Source organism: Eulemur rufifrons, chromosome 4 (assembly GCF_041146395.1).
Source record: "Eulemur rufifrons isolate Redbay chromosome 4, OSU_ERuf_1, whole genome shotgun sequence".
NCBI lineage: Eukaryota > Metazoa > Chordata > Mammalia > Primates > Lemuridae > Eulemur > Eulemur rufifrons.
This window is the reverse complement of record NC_090986.1, coordinates 21,924,847-21,947,044: the sequence shown is the minus strand read 5'-3', so window position 1 is coordinate 21,947,044 and position 22,198 is coordinate 21,924,847. Positions and strand designations below refer to the sequence as shown.

The window sequence follows — 22,198 nt, the reverse complement described above, 5'->3', positions numbered from 1 at the left end:
CATATCCATGTGTATGTATGTGTATATATATGTGTGTGTATACATCTCCAAATATCCATAACTATATCTGTCTATATGGTTTCCTAAAGAATTCACATTATAGTTTTGAATAAGTTCCTTAATATGCTTTTCAGCTCATGTCTGTAATACCAGCACTTTGGGAGGCCAAGGTGGAGGATTGCTTTAAGGCCAGAAGTTTGAGACTAGCCTGGGCAGCACAGTGAGACCTCCCTCTCTCTAAAGTATTTAAAAATTAGCCAGGATTGGTTGTGGATGCTTGTAGTCCTAGCTACTTGGGAGGCTGAGGTGGGAGGATTGCTTGAGCCCAGGAGTTTGAGGTTATAGTAAACTATGATTGCACCACTGCACTCCAGCATCTGCAATACAGTGAGACTCCACCGCTAAAAAAACAAAAAATATATTTTTGAGGTAAATCTGCCTTTAAAAAATATTTGTGGTTCACCTTCTTTCTTTTACAGGAATAAAAGAAGAAATAATAATTTGGGCTTCTGTCCTTTGTGCTGCCTAAACACTTGACCTTTAACAAATTCATCCAAAAAACAGATGATAAAATATACCTCTTACAGCAAAACCACTTCAGGAATGCTATAAAAGTTGAAAGCTGGAAAAAAAAAAAAGTCAATGCAAAGTCTTTCAGAAAATTGGCTGTTGAGTTCAGGAGTCTAGTTTTACTTTTTGCTTTCCTACTCAGACTTCAAATAAATGATCAACGGAGTTTATATAGTGAAAAATCTGTACCCCCACAGGTAAAGGAAGAAGAGGACCTTTCTTTTGTTCCTAGGCCATAGAATCCAAGACTTTTCTGGTAGATTCGATATAGATGGAATTGGACCGATAGCCAAAACTAAAGTTTAGTTCGCGATTCCCTTTCTAAGAGATTTGTATGAGAATGAAGGAAAAGAAATTCTGGAAGAGCCCCTTAATATGAAGGGCTGAAGGCTGATGTTGGGAGCAGGCTGTTGGTAAGACAGAATTGCTTGGCTCCTGGAACAATTTCTCCATGAAGTCCTGGGGTAAATGCAGCCACACCAGTGGAATATGCTCTGATGACAGAGATTGACCCCAGGGTCAGGTTGGGGCAGGAGCGAAGTTCCAAGGAGCAGCAGGAGCGAAGTTCCAAGGAGCAGGGCAAGGAGAATTAGAAGTAGAAAAGACCAGAACTCTGCAGCCAAAGGAATCATTTATGCAGAGGTCAAGAGTGAGTCTCCAATTATGCAGAGAGAGATGAAAAGCAGACTTTGTTTGGGGAGAGGATGATATGTATGGAAGACAGCCAACAGAGACACACAAATAACTGTTTTTCCTGACAGAGAGATCAGAGCAAGTGGAGTACAGCCATGTGTTAAAGTGAGATAAGATCATTTTTTCTTTTAAATTAAAAAATATCTAAATATACAGATTAAAACAGGTTATCATGTATCAGGAAAAATTAATAAAACATAGCCAACATCTAGATGGAGCCTGGTGAACACTCTGGATTTGAAAACCAATAAAAAGAAAAAATTCTATCAGCATTCTGATCAAGTTTTAAAAAATTACCTGTCCACAGATAGAAAATTTAAATTGACTTTGTACACCCTTTCCAAAATTATCAGCAAAGAAGAAAATAATATCCTTAAAATGTGTAGTCCTGGAAAATATCAGAAGATAATTCTCTTATGAATATGGGTTAAAAATGAAAAATAAATAGATGAAGAAATACATACTAGGCAAGTCCTACCAGTACAAAAATAGATGAGGTAGAAGTTCACAGTATCAGAAAATAGTTCCAAAAATAATTAAATTTGAAAAAAGAACCTTAAAGTAATAAAAGCTGCTATCTTTAATAAAGTTATAATTATAAGCCTCCTGTATATGCTAATAATCATAGCATTATAGTATGTATAGCCAAAAATATTGTGTGTATTTTTTGAGGGGAGGGGAAGACATGACCTGTGGATACTAGGTAGTATCTTCTCAAAGGGTTCTGTGACTTAAAATGGTAATAGGAGTCAGCATTTCAGTTTGAGAAGTACAGAAAATAACAAAACAGAACTAGAGAGGAAGAGAAAGCAGATAAAGTCTTAAAAATGAAAACATGATGAATTCACTATAAAATAGAAAATCTCTAGATCTAATAGATAAAACTAATAGATACCTCATTCCAATAAGGAATATTAATCTATAGGTATCTATAGGATATATTTGAATGCCAAGAACTAAGAATGATGGCAAGGAGGTTAGTGAAGGAAGGTATTTGAGAAGTTGGGTGTGAAATTCTAAGAATGAGAAACTGGAATCAGACTATGGTAATGGAAATGAAGAGATGAATGGTAAAGATTTATCTATAGAAACAAATGGTAACAGAACTTGGTGACTGAATGAAGCAGATGAAAGGAGTCATGGGTTAAAAATAAGTGCAAATCTTCAACCTTGGATGATCTGAGGTATTTTTGCTTGTATTTTATTGTGTCTAGGTAAAACAAGTAATTACTACTTTATCTTTCATTTAATATTAATAGTATCTATAAGTTAAATCCTTTGCTTCATTATTTTTTCCTAACTGTTCTCTTTTTATTATTACGAAATTCACATGAGATCAGTTTCACATATCATTCATTTCTGGAGTAGAGGAAGGATTTTTTTTAAAAGAATTACTATTTTTGAAAAGTGCAAATTATGGAATCCTATATTAGACAAGATACAAATTTGTATTAGATATGATATAAGTCAGTAATAGCTTAAAATACTATGATTATTTGTAACAAAATTTGCTGGCAGTGAAAAAACAAAACACACAAATAATGTAAAACTGGGATGGATGAGAATCTTTTAAGCAAGGAAACATGGAAACTTGCTTAATTATTTCTTCCAGGAGCTAAAGCACAGAGATTAAAGTACACATTGTAAATAAGGGATTTAAATTCCCAGAAATGGTGCCTGCTGGATTTGGGAAGACCTTTTCTTATTCCCTCAGCTCAATATATGTCAATATTTTATGGAGAAAAAAAATTTAACTCTGGGGATCCTCAGAAACAATTTTCTACCCCTTATTAAGTAAAAAATGAATGCAATTTAAAAATCTACTTAGTTGAAGTAGGCAACTTCATTTTCCTTCCTTCCTTTGAAGACATTGAATAGCTCTTTAAAGGTATATTCTAGACTAGAAAATTGTCACAGAAATTCCAACAAAAACAAATTTCACAGTCATCTTTTCATAAAACAAACATGTATTCCTGTATATAACATGGATTCGAGTTAGTTTTGTTTTTTTTTTTTTTTTTTGTAAATCCTGAAGATCTCTGAGGAAAACTTAAGAATAGAATATACTGTATATACATACAATTATAAATAAAAATCTTTGTCTCAGATTTATATTTTGCATGTGTTGCTTATAATTAGACTCTTATTTTTCCTGACACAATGAGTCCTTACTCTGCAATGTAAACTAAATGTTAAGTGCTCTTCTGAGCATCTAGACTAGAGATCCCCTCATTAGTTTGGGACCAGTGATGGGAGAGGTGTGTGGGAATCACCTGGAGAGTTTTTTTGTTTGTTTGTTTGGTTTTTTATTTCAGTATATTATGGGGGTATAAAAGTTTAGGTTACGTATATTGCCATTGCCCCCCCTCCTCCCCCGAATCAGAGCTTCAAGCATGTCTATCCCCTAGACGGTGCACATCGCACCCATTATGTATGTATACACCCATCCCCCCACATCTGCCCAACACCCAATTAATGTTATTCCTAAATGTACTCTTAGATGATGATCAGTGAAACCAATTTGATGGTGAGTACATGTGGTGCTTATTTTTCCACTCTTGGGATACTTCACTTAGTAGAATGGGTTCCAGCTCTATCCAGGAAAATACAAGAGGTGCTATATCACCATTGTTTCTTATAACGTAGTAGTACTCCATGGTATACATATACCACATTTTATTAATCCACTCATGTATTGATGGGCACTTGGGTCATTTCCACACATTTGCTATTGTGAATTGTGCTGCTATAAACATTTGAGTGCAGATGTCTTTTTTATAGAGTGACTTTTGTTCTTTTGGGTAGATGCCCAATAATGGGATTGCTGGATCAAATGGTAGGTCTGCTTGTACCTGTTTAAGGTATCTCCATATTGCTTTCCACAGAGTTTGCACTAGTTTGCAGTCCCACCAGGAGTGTATGAGTGTTCCTGTGTCTCCGCATCCATGCCAACATTTATTGTTTTGGGACTTTTTGATAAAGGCCATTCTCACTGGAGATAAGTGATATCTCATTGTGGTTTTGATTTGCATTTCCCTGATGAATAGAGATGTTGAGCATTTTTTCATATGTTTGTTGGCCATTCTTCTGTCTTCTTTTGAAAAATTTCTATTCATGTCCTTGGCCCACTTTTTCATAGGGTTGTTTGATTTTTTCTTGCTGATTTTCCTGAATTCTAAATAGATTCTAGTTATCAGTCCTTTATTGGATGTGTAGCATGTGAAAATTTTTTCCCATTCTGTAGGCTGTCTGTTTGCTCTCGTGACAGTTTCTTTGGCTGTACAGAAGCCCTTTAATTTAATCAGGTCCCATTTATTTATTTTTGTTGTTGTTGTGATTGCCTTTGGGGTCTTCTTCATAAGTTCTTTGCCTAAGCCAATGTCTATAAGAGTTTTTCCCACATTTTCTTCTAGAATTTGAATAGTTTCACATCTTAGGTTTAAGTCTGTTATCCACTGTGATTTGATTTTTTGTGAGAGGTGAAAGGTGTGGGTCTTGTTTCAGTCTTCTACATGTGGCTATCCAGTTTTCCCAGGAGTGTTTTTTAAAAATACTATTTCCGTTATTCCACCCTTAAAGATTTTAATTTATTATGTCTGAGGTGAAGGAGGCTTAAGCTTGAGTTGCTTAGTCAGCTTGGGCTGCTATTACAAATACCACACACTAGGGAGCTTAAACTACAAACACTTGTTTCTTACAGTCTGAAGACTGTAAGATTAAGGCCAAGATCAAGGTGCTGATTTCTGGTGAGGGCTCTCTTCCTGGTCTGCAGACAGTTACCTTCTTGCTCTTTCCTCACGTGGCTCAGAGAGTTCATTTCCTCTCTCTCTCTCTCTCTCTCTCTCCATCTCTATCTCACTCTCTCACTCTTGTTTTCATTCTCACTCTTATTCTCATCTCACCTCTTATGAGGGCATTGATCCCGTTCATGAGGGTTCCACCCTCATGACCTAATTACCTCCCAAAGACCCTACCTCCAAATACATTGGAGATCAGGGCTTCAACATACGTTTATGGAGACATAAACATTCAGTCTGTAGGATTGAGAATGTTTAAGAATCTCTCCAGGTAATTCAGATGTTAATCAATTTTTAGTAGTTATTATTTTAAACCATTCCTCTTCTTTGTCCAAAGTTTGTGGATTCGTATTGCATGTTTAAATGTAGTAGCAAGTTCTGGAAACCCCTATTTTAAACCATTCACTTGATTTATCCAGCCATTACAGGTTCGTGTTAAGAGATTAAGCAGTGACAAATAACTATCCTCTTTCTGTTTTTTTATAATATTTAAATGACAGTAACAACTCATTAAAATAAAATATCTATCACTGTACTATTGAATGATGAAAACCTTTGAAGCCTCTGCCATCTCATGGAGAATGGGTGAGGCTTTTAGGAACTACTCTACGAGTAGAAAACCTTATGTTCTTACAAAATTACACAGTCAACCTGTGGTGATTCTTAACCTTGACATTCATTTCTTAAAGTTTCTTGACATTCATTTCTTAAAGTTTCTCTACACCTACATTGTACCCAGAATAACTCAAAAATTTAAATGTATATCCTTTATAAAGTTAGAGAGAATGGCAAGGGCTTGTTAAATGGGTCGAATTTTCTGGGTTGGGGCTGAGAGAAGCTACTCAACCTACATGTGCAACCTGATTACCTCAATTTGTAATCAATACCATATCTAAAATAGTCAAATTCATAGAAGCAGAGAGTAGAGTATGGTTTCCGAGGGGGTAGGAGGGGGGAAAATAGGGAGTTGCTAATCACTAGGTAGAAAATTTCGGTAACACAAGATGAAGAGATCTACTGTACAACATTGAGCCCGTAGTTAGCATTGTATTGTGCACTTAAAAATCTGTTAAAAGGGTAGATCTCATGTTAAATGTTCTTACCACAATGAAATAAAAATAAAAAATCCAGTGATTTAGGTGACAAAAATACAACCTCATTCTCTCTCCTGCTGGACAGTTTTAGTTTGGGCATGTAGAGTACAATGACAAAAGGATGTTGGGGCATTTTAGGCTATCCTGAATCCCTTTACTAAACCTAAAAACTTTTAAAGGTCAAAGGAAATTCAATTTTCACAATAAAAAAAAAAATCTTTAGTGAAGTAACAACACTATTTTAGTGTATTTATAGAAAGAATCAGAGAAAAATAACATGCTGCTTTTTGTTTGAGATTAAGGAAATAGATTCAGTATAAAAAGTGGGAAACCATTTTCTGTTTCTAATCAGTGTGTTGACAAAAGGAAAGGAGAAAATAAGAGCCTGTTTTTGGAGATGGTCCTTTGAAATATTTGGCTTTCTCTGAGGTCACCCACCTTGGCCCTTGTAGTCTTGCTGGGACTAGCCCATGCATGTAGCATTGTGTTTTTACAGAGCTACATCCTGATTTAGTGAGGGCCAAGGCATAAATAAGTACTCCAAAAGAAAAGTGGTATTTGGAAGAGGGGGTGGGGGAAGAGTAGAGGGAGGAAGAAAAGGGGACACTAGCCAAATCCGGCCATTTACTTTTGTCCAAAATTATATTGAAAATCAACCACAGCGGTCGTCTAACTGCAGGGGCAGGGGAGGGAGGCAGCTGTTCCACTGTTGAGACTGATACTGCTGCTGTGATGCTCAGGGGTCACATTTCCAATGATGTCGTAGTTCTCCTGCTAACATGGTGTTCTCTGCTGTGTTGCTGGGGGAGACAGGACTCCCGGCTGGCCGCATTTAAGAAAGAAAACAGTCCAGCTGCCTGCCTTTCCTCCAAGCAGATTCCAGATTAGAGGGAAAGATGCATCCAGCCTTTGAAGTTCACGGGCAAAGGATACCCGGGGGACTGACGGGAGACTTGCTTGTGAGGGCCCGGAAGGACTGGCATTGCAGGTCTAGTGGCAGGCATGCTCTGATATGGTTTTGCTACTCAGACCCGGGGAGGCAGGAACTCAGAGACTCCCATCTCTGTTCTCTGGGAAAGAAGAACATTCTATTCACAAAACCTTAGATGGGTCAGATTGAAAGAAGATGCGGACAGCAGCATATCACAGGGATGAAAATCAGAAAGACCTGGCTCCCTTTTGGCTTATCACATTCTAGTGGTGTGAACTCCAGCAGGGCACTTGCCTTTTCCAAGCCTCAGTTTCATCCATAAAGTAGGAATAACAGACTCACCTGCCTCACTGGGGCGTGGTGAGAAATAGATAAAATAATCTGGGCAAAATTCTTAGTCTCACACATAATAAACCTTCAGCAAATGTTAGGTATAAATTATTTAAACTGAAATTTTAAAAAACAATGTACTTGTTTTAAAGAAATTGTAAATAAACCACATCATTGTGAAACATTTGAAATGTACAAAAGTTCTTAAGGTTAAAAAGTAACAACTAAATTATTTTCCAGTTCTCTGCCTCCCTCCCACTCTCCCACTCACCTCTGTTCTCCCAACAAAACAGACTGCTAGCATTTCAAACTTGCTTCCAACTCATGGAGATCTGGGCATGTTTGCCTCAGATTTTTAATCTATACAGTGAGGATAATACTAAAAATTACTTCAGAGAGGTGTTAAGTGCTTAGAATAGAATAGTGCCTGGCCCAGAGTAAGCTTTCAATAAATGTTTGTTCTAAACTTCTATGTAAAAAAAAAAAAAAGGGTTCATAATGCCTAAGCATACTTCTTCTATTCTATAAATATATAAAGTACTTTATGGACCATCAGTCTACCCTAAGAAATGATCAAATACATAAAAATGTGAGCAGCTTCAACAGTATTAATAACTTTTATCATTATGACCAGAGAGAAGTCACTCTGGACATAATCTATTGCGAAGTTCCAGACAATGCAAAAATCCTCTTTGCAAACTCCAAAATATGCAGTCGTCCTCTCTAAAAGAAAGTATCCAGAAAGGAGCTTACTACCTCTCAGGATAGTCCAACACATCATTATTAGATTATGTAGTTCTTTTTATTAATAAACAACCACTTCGTGATAACTTCTAAATGATAACTTCTATTTACTCTGGATGCTTCTTGCTGGAAGAACAGAAAACACTACAAAACAAAACCATAACATCTGCATTCTGGGCTTTGGATTTTGAAGGACTTCTCTCAATAAATTATTTTTGTATTGCCCTAGTACAGTCTCTGCAGAGACACATACATTCTTTTAGCCATGTATGATAGGTAAAATCTATTTTCTAGTTTTCACATTCTTCACATATTCAGTCAAGAATTTGTGAGACTAAAAGTAACTCTAGGAAATTAAGAAATCTGTAACTTTAGGAAATGAAGAAATCTGTTTCTTTACTCCATGATGTGATATTATCAGATGGGAGTTAGTAAATACCTTTTTCTCAATTTTTTCAGAATTTGGGGAAAAGATAGTGAAAGCATGAGACAATATTTCTAGGATTCATTCTCAAGGAAAAAGGATTGATGAATGGATACTGACTTAGAAACCTGAAAAGGCCATTCATATGGATTTGATGAGAAATTTAATGATTTCTTTCCAGAAAAAATAGACATTTTTTTAAAAATGTATGTTGAGAAAAACTATAAATGGAATCACATAATAGAAAGGTATTTAATTTTAGGAGACGAAATATCTGTACTATTTTCACAAACAATAATTGATGCCAAGATAGTTTATAATTACCAGGTTATATGATTAAAATATACTGAAAAAGTTGGTTTCTTTTTATTATCTGTCATTCTATGATAACTTTTAATCCAATAGTTCTGTATGCTACATTGTCTTGGTTCATATCCAAGACATCTTTACGCCTAAGTTTCCCCATCTGTAAAATGGTTCTGATAAGAATTGAATGACATAATGTATGATATTCTTAAAACAGGGCCTGGTGCATAATAAGCCCTCAATAAACAATTTTGTTGGAAGAAATATGTTTTTTACATGGCAGTAAACATAATTTGGGCGGAAATCAACCAATGCTCTCACTATTTTATCATGGAAACTTCCATGTCTCCCAAAGCATTTTATCACATTTGTGTATGTGTGTGTTTGTATGTTTCTGTGTGTATATGGGCGCATATGTGTGGGTGCTATTGAAGATTATTTTCCTTTAGATAAAGCATCCTGACAAGGGAATAACATTCAGTTTTATGTTAAATCCTGTTTTTAGTACTTTCTCTTAAATGGTTTTTATTATTAAAATCAAAAGGTAATAACTGAGCAGCCACTAAATGGGAGACACTGGGGTTGCTGCACTCTGGTATGGAAAATGCCACTTGCCATGTGCGGTCTGTGGAGGCCAGAAGAGGTGACCTCATGGATGGAGAGGCAGAGTGGGAGAGCGTGGGCCACAGTCATCAGTTCCCTGCAGGGAACACAGATGATCTGGGCTAGGAGAGAGAGGGGAATTTGAGCCATTAAAGATGCAGTGATAGGACAATCAAGCAGGAGGAGGGAGGTGCAGGTATCAGAAGCTCTGAGGCTGAAGTGTGCTCTGGGAGCTGCAGGAAGGTGCACTGGACAAGGACAGTTAAACATAAGGCAGGGCAGATGGATGTTGGATAACAGAAAATAAGACAAAAATAGTGGGATTTTTTTCCTAATTTAAATCATGGCATAAAACTTATGATGCAATCTATATTAATTTGTTCTGAATGGGAATGTCTTCTGTCTGAGAAGGAATTTGGCAAACAGAGTGGATGGTCAAATTTTACAGAAACAACGACATTTTGCTATTTCAGGATCCCCCTTTTGTATTCAAGTTTTTACTATGGTGTACTGTAGTACAATTAAAGATTTAAACATGCATATGGAACAAAGGCAGGAAACTTGTTCAAATGTAGATTTCAGTGGTTTGTTGTTTTGAGTTCTGTGGCCATATAAAATAAAAAGAAGGATAAATAGAAATACTGGAAATAAGATTGTAATATTCAAATTAAAAAATTGGTAACATCAAATTCACTTGTCTTCAAAATATGGGATGATACTTTTTTCAGATACAAATTCAACATTTGGATCCTAATCTAGAAAGCTGTGCTTATATCTGTTTACCTCTCAAGGTCTTGGACATACAAGTGTGTAAACGCGCTTATGAGACAAGAAAGACAAGAAAGGGACACAGATGTCTGCAGGTTGTATTTATTTACAGTTAGGATTTTCTGTGCATGCACATTTATTGACAGAGAAAGATGTTCACAGAATGTTGCTAGATGAATAAAAAGCTGGTTACAAAACAGTGGGTAAACAGCCATTAAAAATAAATGTATGGATGGAAAAATACATATGGAAAGGAAAATCCTTAAAAAGACACAATTCATATCCCATTCGAGAGTAAGTGCCCCAGCTAAAGAAAATTCCAAGAGGAAAGAGACCATATCTGATTATTGCTTCATCTGCAGCTGCTGTTCAATGACTGAAATAGTCTATGTGTTCAAATATTAATACTTTGCAAAAATGATTGAGTCTCCAGAAGTGAAATTCCTGATGGCTTTCATTTTCTCCTTTTGTTTATATAATTTTTCCAGTCTTCCTACAATAAACCTGTACTGGTGTGTTGATGAAAATAAAATAGAACTGTTTTCTTCTAATTTAATTTAAGGTTTAGGTATTTGAGGTCTAGGAAAGGATCAGATAGTCAGCTGTCTTGGCTTTTAGCATGGATCTCATTATGCCTGATAGCACAGAAGCATGTTGAGAATCCACTGCTCAATATTGCTTGGCCAGGGAGGTAGTATAGAGCTAGAAATAAGGTAGTGAAGGAGTAAGAAAGCCGCTAGATGGAGGTTGAAGAGTAATTATACCATGCTAGAGGCTCTCTTTTAATTAATCAGCTACTCTACCTCTACCATGTTGTCTGCCATCAGAAACAGGGAGCATTCGGGACTTCCTGGAGGGAAGAGACCAAGTATGTTTTGCGCAGTACTAAATCCACATCACCTAACACAATGGGTGGTGTTTTTAAAAAAATCAATACAATTATCCAAACATGGATGAAATGAGACGACTTTCGCCAGCAGTGATGGTTGGTCTTCCAAGGACGTGAAAGTAAAAGTTTGAGGTGAAGAGTCCGGAGGATGTTATTGAACCTTTTCATATCTTAATTCCCTTCCCAAACTATGACGGGGATACTAATAATGAGATAAAAGTCGACCATTAAGTGTGTGTCTGTGTCTGCGTCTTTAATAGGATGGTAGATAAACAATTTCACTTGTGCTCCTACAGACCCCACCGTTTGTGCACAAAAGTTATTAGAAGAGTAGTTGTTGGTGTTGATGTATTGACAATTGTAATGACACCTAATGTTTAAAAATAAATCAGCAACTTCTGCCTTTTGGGGGGCTTTTTAGAATAAAATAGATATTGTGAGTCATTACCAAGGTGGTATGTTTCTCTTGGTTACACTTTTATTCCCAAATATTAAATCTTTCATTTATAACAAACAAATCACACACATAGACAGAAATTCTTCAGTAGTTAAGTTAGTTAGTGTATTGGGAAGGACTGACGTGGGATTAGTGGTGGACAACAAAGAGGATGCAGCTAGAATAATGGACTTGAAGTAGTTGAGAAAGGTTGGAGGATGGTGAATCATGGGATGTTTGGGCAATTTGAAGACAGCAGGTGGTACGAGTGAGAAAGGAAGTGCAAGTAAAAATCAATGAGACTCAGTGTCCTTGGAACATAAGGTTAAATAATCCAGACATTTTGTAAACTTCAAGAATGCCTTTGTGCCTACTGCTGTATACCCAGCACATATCACAGTGCTTGGTACCACAGCAGACGCATCATACTTGCTGTGTGAATGAATGAATGGATGAGTGAACGAGAAACAAGAAGATAAGTTGAGGTTTTCTGGGTTACAGGAGAGACCTACGGTGTGTTGGGAAGTTGATTTTTTATATAAAGGAGGGAACATTTTTAAAGGCAGCCCAGACCTGAGGTCCCATGGTCTAGAAAGGGGTCTAGTAATGGGAATAAAGTGAAAAAGGCCATTGTATGTATTTGGAATGAAGAAACAAGGAAAGAAGTCACTACTGAAAATGTTTGTAAAGAGAACCTGTGTGGTCCTTCCAGGTGCATGTGGGGGATCAGAAAGGCTCAGGGCAGTGGGATCTGAGACACGAGAGGAGAGAGGGAAGCAGAAGGATGCTGGACCAATACCATTCTGTCGTGCTGATGCTCCAGTGATGATGGTGGTGGTGTGGTCTCCTATGTCTGAGGGGGAAGCAGCACTGGTATGAGACTGCAAAATAGCTGGACACCAACAGATCATGATGGAAACTGTAAGAACAGGTGATCTTTTAAGGGATTAAGTTTAGAGAATAGCAAAAAGGATATGCTGTAAACTATCATTTGCAAGATAGAAGATTAAAAAGACTTTAATACTGGACCCAAGAGAGTTGCAAAGGGAAGAAATGACCCATAGTGTTGCAAATACCTCACAGTTAAAGAAAACTGAATATTTTAATTTCAACGTGGTGAAGAGTGCTGGAAGGAAGTAGGGAAAGTATATGCCAATAGAAGTAAAATTGCTATCACAGAATACAAAAACTGGATCTTAGCTATTTAAAAGAGCAATGAATCATAGTATGTTTTCTGCCTGAGTTGCTACATGCTGTTTCTTTCTCTTTGTTTTTATTTTTGTTTTTTTAAACAGCTATTTCTGTAGAGGCTATAAGCTGTTTCTGAGTAAAAGATTTATCAGTGGACACGTAACTTCATCCTCTATCCTGATATTGAACTTTTAAAATACCAACTACTTTTAAAAAGTGTGAAAAAACTTTTGAAAGCCATGTTTTTCAAACTTTGTGCACTGTCGTATGAAGGACACTTTGGTAAGCAGAAAAAAAATATTGACTTATAAAAGCATAATACTGATAAGGCTAAGATACACAGAAGCAATTTCCTACCAACATAATAAGCTCACCTAGGATACTTAAATATGCCTACTGGTCTTTATCAGGGGAATAACAGGTCTTTTGTGCTCAGTTATATTGATTCAGCATGAATGAGGGTGTACAACAACATTTCTGTTTGTAAAGGAAAATTATTACAATCAACTGCCCCAAATTAATTTTAAATTCCTCATGTGTTTGTAACTTAAATTCATTTTACTACTTGAACGCTTTATGTGATATTTTATATCATTAAATCAGTCAAACTTTCAGTGACTCAGGAGCTGCTTGTTGAGATTTCACATATGTGTGGATTAGCTGGGTTTCTTTGGAGCTTGGATCATTGTGGGTGGTTTGATTTGGTGACACCTGGCAGCAGGTAAAGTGAAGTGAGGTAAAAGTGAGTGATAGCTGATGTCATTTAATTATAGTTGCATTGTTTTGGTGGGTCAAATGCAGCTAAAGTGGAGATTTAAAAAAAATTCTGAATATGAACTCCTCTTCATAAACAAATCAATAACCAAAAATCAATTTTGCTTTAGGTGGCATATTGATAATAAAAGGTGTGTGGAATCCATGTGTCCATCTATCTCCATTGGCTCAGTGGAAAAGGGATTGTTGAGCGGTGTATGAAATTTCTGGTATAACTTGAACTACATTGTGAAGTCACTCCTTTACTTTCTCCCTTGGGTTGTGTCACCTCGAAGGATTTCTAAAAGATTTTGCACCCAGTCTTTGAATACATAGGAGACTGTCATTGAAGAGGCATTGAAATTAAGGCCACCAGAGAATGTCTTCCCACCATAGTAAATCAGAGAACAAGCATAATTTGAATATTCTGCATATATTTACATAGGATGTCAAGAATCCCTAACTCCAATTATGTAAAATAAAATTAATTAGTGAAGCCTGTTGCAAAGCCCATATTCAAAGTCAATATTCAGAGCAATGAGAGCCTAGAAATATCTAGCACATCTTAAAGCCAATTAGCTTGATTTCTTCTGGGAATAGGAGGGTTAGGCATAGGTACTACCCAGGTAGATCAAGGAGCACATAGTGAAAGAGGTGGACACTCAAATACAAGAGATCAGACTCAGAGCTGCTTTGTCTTGAGCTTTAATGTTTTATTCTCTTTTCCAATAAAAACTGCAGCTGCACACACAAACACACACACACACACACACACACACACTGCAAACAAATTTGTGTTCTTCTTGTACTCTGGTGAGGACTAAGTGGCACCCATTGTCCTCATTTAAGTTTCTTTCTCTAGCTCCATGGAGCACCAGATAGGAGACCCGTGAACCTGCCTGGTGTTAAAACTGCAGTACTACATTCTCCTGAGTTGGCATTTCTGACACGGCACAGCTGTGCGCTGTCTGAAGCACTCTTTTTCTCTGTTACCTGACTTTAGAAATTCTCCTGTTAGTCCTCAGCATCAGCATGGTCAACTCTAGTAACTCAAACACCTTAGGCTTTGTAGAGAAATTTCCAGTTTGCTTGGAAGACCTTGGTCAAGTTACTACCTGCCTGGAGGCTGGAATTTCTCAAGCATGTGCAAAAAGAAAAGATGTTTTCTTTATTAGGCCTGTTGTAAGGATTAATTAAAGTATCATTGTTCAGTGCCCCAAATGTAGTAGACATCCAAGAAACATTACAGCCTCTCCTTCCTTTATGACTGAAACCAGGTGTTAATCAAATGCGAAGTCTCATGGTAGACTCAGAGGTACCACTTGCCTTTATAACGTCTCTTCTCACGTTATATTCCACTTCTTTGTGATTTATGTCCTGAGAGGCTGACATGTATTAGGCTCCCCTTCAAATGGCTGCTGAGTTGTAGCAGGTGGTAGCAGTGGCCATAGGGAGGTGACATGTATAGCAGCAAGATGTGGATGACTCAGAGTTGTGGAAATTTAAGTTGCAGACAGGCATCTCATCTCCCTCTTCAGTGTAATTTGATGAAGGATTTACTTCAGAGTAGCCAAAAGAATTTAGATAATCACTGCACTCATACAAAAAAAATCTCCATATAGAGAAAGTTCTGCCCCCAATCTCTCTGGCCTTCATCTTCTCTGAAAAGGACAAAATTAGAAGATCAGCTTGGGTACCATTGGACATAAGGATGTCTGTGAATGTCATATTGAATTAACACAGGGGAAAACCCCAGGGAAGATCTGCATATTCCGTCTGGATTAGTCAGCAATGCTCTGGCACAGACCACCGTAAATGGAGACAGCTCTAGGTATTTAGACATACATCTAAAAGATTTTCCTAATAATGTGAGTACCCTAAGAGGCAAAGCTATTTTACCCCAGCCATTCTACACCAGTAGTCTCTAAAATGCTTATGAAGTACATAAGATAAGCTATTGTGTTGTGAGAAAAAAGCCCAAGCTTTTATTAATATTAATATTATCTCGTACTTTTAAAATTTCTATTTGGGTGTGTTCATTATATACATCAGAGTGGAACACATGTATGCTTTACAAATGCATAAATATACATGGGGGAATGGATTTTTTTGATGAGGGTTAAGATGCTCTAGGTGACAAACATGACTTTTTCTTTTCCCAGACTGTGGTTTTGCACTTGCTCACCAAAGCTAACTTCAGCATGCTCAAAAGGAAGCAAAGCTCCAGGGTGGAAGCCCAGCCAGTTACTGACTTTGGCCCTGATGAATCTTTGTCGGACAACGCTGACATACTCTGGATTAACAAGCCAGTAAGTTTCTGCTTTGAAGTATGGAGAAGCACAGGCTGATATAAGGGAAATTTGATTCGCAAATTCAAAAATCATGTACCTTTGGCTTTGAAATATCTCTTTGAGCTGCAGGAGAATATGGATGAGTCTCAGAGTCTGGAAGTTGTGAACAATCAAATGAAATAATGAGGTGTGCTGTGAATTACTCATGTAGGAAGATTTGCTAGGTGGTCCGGCTCCCTCCCCTCCCCACTGCGCACGCTGTCCTCAGAGCCACGCAGCGTGGAGATAATACCATCTCTCAGGCCGATCCAAAGCTGGAGTCCAGGATGAGCAACCTATTCCTAACAAACTTCCTTTACTTACAGTTTTCAGCATGCCTGAATCTGTGAGACAATAACCACATGTTTGGAATTAAAGGTCTCCTTCTGATTTGCAAGTTTTGAGTAAATGTAAAGGTTAATGAGATAAGGGATAGTGTCTCTGAAGAACTTTGTCACCTTCTCTGCCTAATTAAGTTGTTGAGGACTTGAAGGGAAGATCTGCTATATCAGGTATCACTGAATGCTAGACACCATAGCAACCAGAACCAAGCCAGCCCGGCATGCGTGTTCTTCAGTCTTGGAATCTCAGCTCTACAAAACAAAGTAGGGTCAACTTCATTGTTAAACTCGTAGTCGATGCCAAAGTAACAAAATGAAATGACCTGTTGTCTCTTCATGCTTGTCTTTCCCCTCACCATTATGCAGGGGACCTGCTGGGGCTCCCTCCTGTCCCTCGTCATCTTTTTGTCTCTTGCTGCCCTCCAGACCTCTTTCCCAACCTGCTCACATTTCTTTGTTTTTGCTCATGTTGCCCCTCTGCTTTCCGATCACTGAAACATCCCTATTACCTTCATAGCAAATTAAAATGTGTTAGTATTAATATTACATCCATAGCTCTCTTTATTCAGGCTCTAACCTGTCCAGTAACTGCCCATTTCCTGGACCTATGCACTGTCTGCTTGAGCCTTAGTGGCGGCTCCCTGCTCCTCCAGGCTCTCTGGCTTCTTCACATCATTTTCCTTTGCTCATGTTGTTCCCTGATCCAGGAGGCCCTTTCCAGCTCCTCTGATGAGTCAAATCTTCCTCCTCCACCAGGGCTGGCTGAGTGTCACCTCGTCCCCATCCTCCTCTGAAAGGTCCCTCACTTCCACTATTGATAGAATAAGTCAACTGTCTGTCTTCTCTTTCCACTTAGACTATTTTATATGTGTATATAAACATAACTTTATATTGTATATAGTGTAACTTTATACTGTAAATATACATTGTATATTGTATGCATATATACAATATACATATATTATACATATATGGCATATATATGTTTTTATTTCTTGGACTGCAAAATAGTCATGAGTCAGAACTGTGTTGCTTCCATTTTTGTATTCTCAGAGCCCAGCATTTCTAACAAAGAGTAGGTCTTCATTTATGTTAGAGAATTGAATGGAACAGAGAATAAAGCCCTCACTAACTTTTACCCTGTACAGAGCTTTATAAGAACTTAGGAAGAAGGTAGAATTATAGATGTAGCCTTGGAGGCCTTTACTAAAAAATTATTAATGCTTAATTAAAATTATTTCTTCAAATTCAAAACAGATTTGTTGTGGTAGAACCCATCTTTTGAAGCTCTTTTGTGTAATTAGATCCTTTATGTTGGAAGTCTAGATGGGGCTAAATTCACACACTGATGTTTTCTGAAGTGGTTCCAAATTGCATGAAAAGTATATCAACCCTTAAAATAAATTGAATCATCAGTGGCTTATATGGTATGGAATTAGCAGCATTATGTCTTCATGCAAATATTATAGCTGTCAAATAAATATTATAACCCACTCATCACCCTACAAGTGTCTGAGTCTCCTCAAAGTTCCGACAGTCTTTTCTGTCTTTCATCTTGAGTGCCTGCTCGTCTGCGTAGCTGCAGAATCCATCTATTAATACTACAAAACTAAAAATGTTTTTAGGGAGACTATAATGTTAAAGAATTAACATGACTGCATATATATCCAAGATAGTCAATAAATAATATATTTAAATTATGTTTAAGAATCATGGACTAATTAATTAAATAGTAGTATTGTGTGGGTTTAGCATGTAGATGCAATTATCAATAAGTATTTCTTATCCTACATATTAGTTTTCATAATAAAATATTGATGTGGGTGATTGTGTGTCCTATACATATACACAGGTAAACACACACATTTATCTTTTTAATTCTTTCTTCTTTATTTTGGGTTTAAAGAAAATCTTCAGACAGCAGATGTGCTGCTAGGATTGCTCAGAAACTTATTTTTTGGAATTTGAAAAAAATGTCTGGACTGAATTTGTACAAAACATGTTCTCCAAAATAAAAAATCCATTTATTGTTTTTTTTAAATGTAGGATGAGGCCAGATTTTTAAAAATATTTTTGTACAAGTAGGTTATATGTAAGATACAAATAGAAAGAAAACCCTATATTTGGGATGTGTTATGTATCAGTTCATTTAAAAAGCATTTGTGATCTCCTGTGATAGACCACTGTGCTAGGTATAGAAAAGTTATAGTAAATAGAATATGGCCCCAAATACTAAGTGTTCATAGTAGAAAAAAGGATAAAAGTAATGGCACTTCAAGTTCCTATATGACTAAATTACTAACAAATATTTGAATTGGACCAAAATCTTGCAGTCTTCCTATGTTGTGGTCTGATGCCCAGGAAACGAGCGGGGGCTTGAGGTAGCATGATCAGGTTCAGTCTAGGCTTTGCCTCTGATCCGTGTGTGACCACAGAAATGCCTCTCGACATTCCTGAGTCTTAACATGTTCATGTGGGAAACAAGCTGCTTTGAAACTTAAACAATATCAAAATATATGAAAATATTTAGCACATTATATGCATTTAGATGGTATCCCCTTCTTCATTACCTTCGTACTAGTGAAATATTTTAATCTTAATATTATGTTTTCCAAATAATGTAGTTTATAAGACAAGTTAAAGATACCAGCTGATAGTGTCATGTAATGACTTTGGACCATTATTGCAGTGGGTTCACTCTTTGCTGCGCATCTGTGCCATCATCAGCGTCATCTCTGTGTGTATGAACACGCCAATGACCTTCGAGCACTATCCTCCTCTTCAGTATGTGACGTTCACTTTGGATACTTTACTGATGTTTCTCTACACGGCAGAGATGATAGCCAAAATGCACATCCGTGGTATTGTCAAGGTGAGCACTTCCATGTCCTTTAAGCTAAACCAAAATGCATCAGTTTAATAATACTTTCATGTTAATTTTGGTAAAACAAAACATTCTTTTATTTTATTCATCTTGAAGGTTTTTTTAAAGGCATAACTTCAGACATTTGTAGAAATATGTTGCATGAGAATATTTAGAAAGTTAAATAAATTTTATGAGACACAAAGCCTTAGAATATCTGGGAAGGCACTGGATGGTCTGACTGCCAACTTCGTGAAGTCCAGAGTAGGGTTTATCGCGCCACCTAGGGCTGAGCCTGTGACCTGACACAGTGACTGGCTCAGAGGAGGCACTCTAATACTTACTGATTATAGAATGCAGCATAAATGTTGCAGGATAAAGTGAGAGCATAATATTCAGCAGGATGTTGTTAACCTGAGGTGTTTTGAACACCTAAAAGGATAAAAAGAAAGGGCATGAGATGGAAAGGAATTGTGGGATTATAAGGAAAAGAATGTGTAGCATGAAATTGTCATCATTGGAAAACAAAAATTAAAAAAAATGTAAATGAAAGAAAAAGAAAAGGAAGAAAATTTCCGTCATGAGATCTTTCTCCCTTCTGTAGCACTAACCTTTACAGAGGTTAAAAACATGTAGATGATGCTGTCCCTAGAGAATTTTAAATTGTGCTATTTAAGGAGACAGTGGTAAAATGAAACAGCAGTGCGGACTTTAGGGTCTGATAAATGACAAATTTGACTCAGTTCCTAACTCTTTCATTTACCATTTGTACCAGCATCTCAAGTTAGACAATTTTGGTGGGAAAGTGTTTCATTTTGCATAAGGATTTTGGGAATCTAATGAGAAAATGCATAATACATAGTTATTGGTCATTTTTATTTGCTTCCTTTATATGCATGTGCCATTGTGTGCTATCATTAGAGTGATCACAGTCAATGTATTACTGTGTTCATTTTTAACTTTTTGTTATGGACTTTTATAAATATACCCCTAAGTAGATTATAGTTGTCTTAATTCCCTATAACTCCACAACAACAATTATCAATATTTGGCCAATTCTGTTTCATTTTAAAGCAAATCTGAGAAGACAAGTCATTTTAGAAATAATTCTTTATGCATCTCTATCTGATAGAATTTTTTTTGCACAACCACTGTGCCATTATCATATGTAGCAAAATTAATGATAATGCCTTAATGTAGGCTAACACCTAACCTATGTTCATATTTTCCCAGTTGTCACAGATATCTATTTTTTTGCAGTTGATTTCTTCAAATCAGGACTCAAAGTTTACATAGTGTATTTGATTATTATATTTAAGTCTCCCTTAAGTCCCTTTAAGTTTATGAGGTCTCAGCTTCTCACACCGTACAAAAAAATCTTTCCATGTCATTGATCCATTGGGAGATGTGAGTCTTCTGTCTTGTGGCATATTCTACATTCTAGGTGTGGCTGATTGCTTCCAGATGGTGCCATTTAATAGTTTCTGTATACTCCATGGTCCCTGAACTGTTTTGGATCTTGACCAGCTATGTATACAGGTGCTTCTTTCCTCACATGGTCACACAAAATACGTCAGATTTCTGGATGTTTGCCAATCTGCTGGGAGGAAAATGGAACTCGGTGTTGCTTTAATTTGCATTTCTATCCATCTAAGAGCCATTTTTAAGTTGTTATTTTTTCATTCAAATTTTGGCCACTCTGTGTGCATTAGCCCTTTGTGTTGTAAGTTGCAATTATTTTCCCCAGTTTGCCATTGTTTTAGGCTTTGTTCGTGGTTCTTTGTGCCATGCACAATTCTTCCTATCCCAAATCATGGGTGGTCTTTCCGGTCTAGCAAGTCTGCATTTGTGTCTTATAGGAATGTTTTATGGTTTTCCTTATATAGATTTTGCACATTTTTTGGTTACATTTATGCTTTGTATTTTGTCATTTTGTTTTCTGTATGAGGTCCTATATCCTATTATTTATTCTAACTTATTAATGTTCTTTTAAATGACAGCCATTGATTTCTCTATATTAATATTATATCCTGTTACTTTACTAAATTTACTAAATTCTTGTATTATTTATAGTAGTTTCTCCACTAATTCTTTTGATGTTTCCATATCATCATATTGTATGCAAATAAGACAGATTTGTTTCTTTTTCTAGTTCTTCTGCCCCTTATTGCTTTCACTTATTTAATTGGATTGGCTAATACTGCCAATAAAAGTTTAAACAGTATTAGAGACAGTGAACATCTTTCTCTTGTTGCTGATTTATCTAGAATACCTCTAGTGTTTCCTCCTTAAGTAATTTAAAAAATTTAGGTTTGAAGTATATACTTTTCCTCAGGTTAAGTGAATAAACATTAATTACAATTTTTGAGAATTGGATCATTACTAGATTTTGAGTTTTGTCAAATGACTTTTTTTCTGTAGGTCTTACAATACAATAGATTTTTTAAATATTGAACTATCCTCATATTCCTGAAAAAAAATACATTTTTCTTGTTTTAATGTGCTATTTGATTGCATTTGTTATTATTTTATTTGTTTAAAATTTTGTCTAATCTTTGCCAGGTTTTGACATTAGAATTTGCATTGAGGTGTGTGTGTGCGTGTGTGTGGGTGTGCATGTTTGCATGCATGCTCTGAAATAGTCTGAGTACCCTTAGAACCTTTTTAACTTTCAAAGATTGGTATAAATCCCCTGTGAAACTATCTGCTCCTGATGCTTTTTTGGTGGGGCTCCCTTTGCAACACTTCCCATTTCTTCTATGGAAATTGTCTGTTTTAGACTTGCTTGGTCTATTGAGGTCTTTTTAATGAAGTGTATTTTCTTAGAAAATTATCCACTATTTAGTTTAATTTGTTAACATAAGGTTAGTTCCAATTTTAATTCCTCTGTTTGGTTAGTATTTCCTCCTAATTTTGCATTTTGTTTTTGTTACTTTGCTTAGAATTTTTTTCTTTTTTGGTTAGAATGGCTAGTATTGTTTTTTGTTTTGTTTCATTTCATTTTAGATTGGCCAATTGATTTTATTTATTTTGTTGACATTTTGAAGAAGAACCAGCTTAATTAATTAATTAACTGATTTTTACTTTTATGTTTATTTCTTTCTTTCTTTGCTTTATTAGGTTTGCTTTCTTGGT

At 36.4% G+C, this 22,198-nt stretch overlaps 1 protein-coding gene across 4 annotated transcripts in view; it reads left to right on the top strand.

The window, feature by feature from the left end:
• The window catches only part of NALCN (sodium leak channel, non-selective), a 328,066-nt gene that overhangs the window by 2,840 nt on the left and 303,028 nt on the right, over positions 1-22,198 (top strand). For all 4 annotated transcript variants that reach the window (XM_069467070.1, XM_069467067.1, XM_069467069.1 and 1 more), the window contains exons 2-3: positions 15,692-15,838; positions 18,890-19,072. In XM_069467070.1, the coding sequence (XP_069323171.1) occupies positions 15,731-15,838; positions 18,890-19,072 (291 nt within the window). In that variant the 5' untranslated portion in view covers positions 15,692-15,730. The remainder of the gene's footprint in view (positions 1-15,691; positions 15,839-18,889; positions 19,073-22,198) is intronic.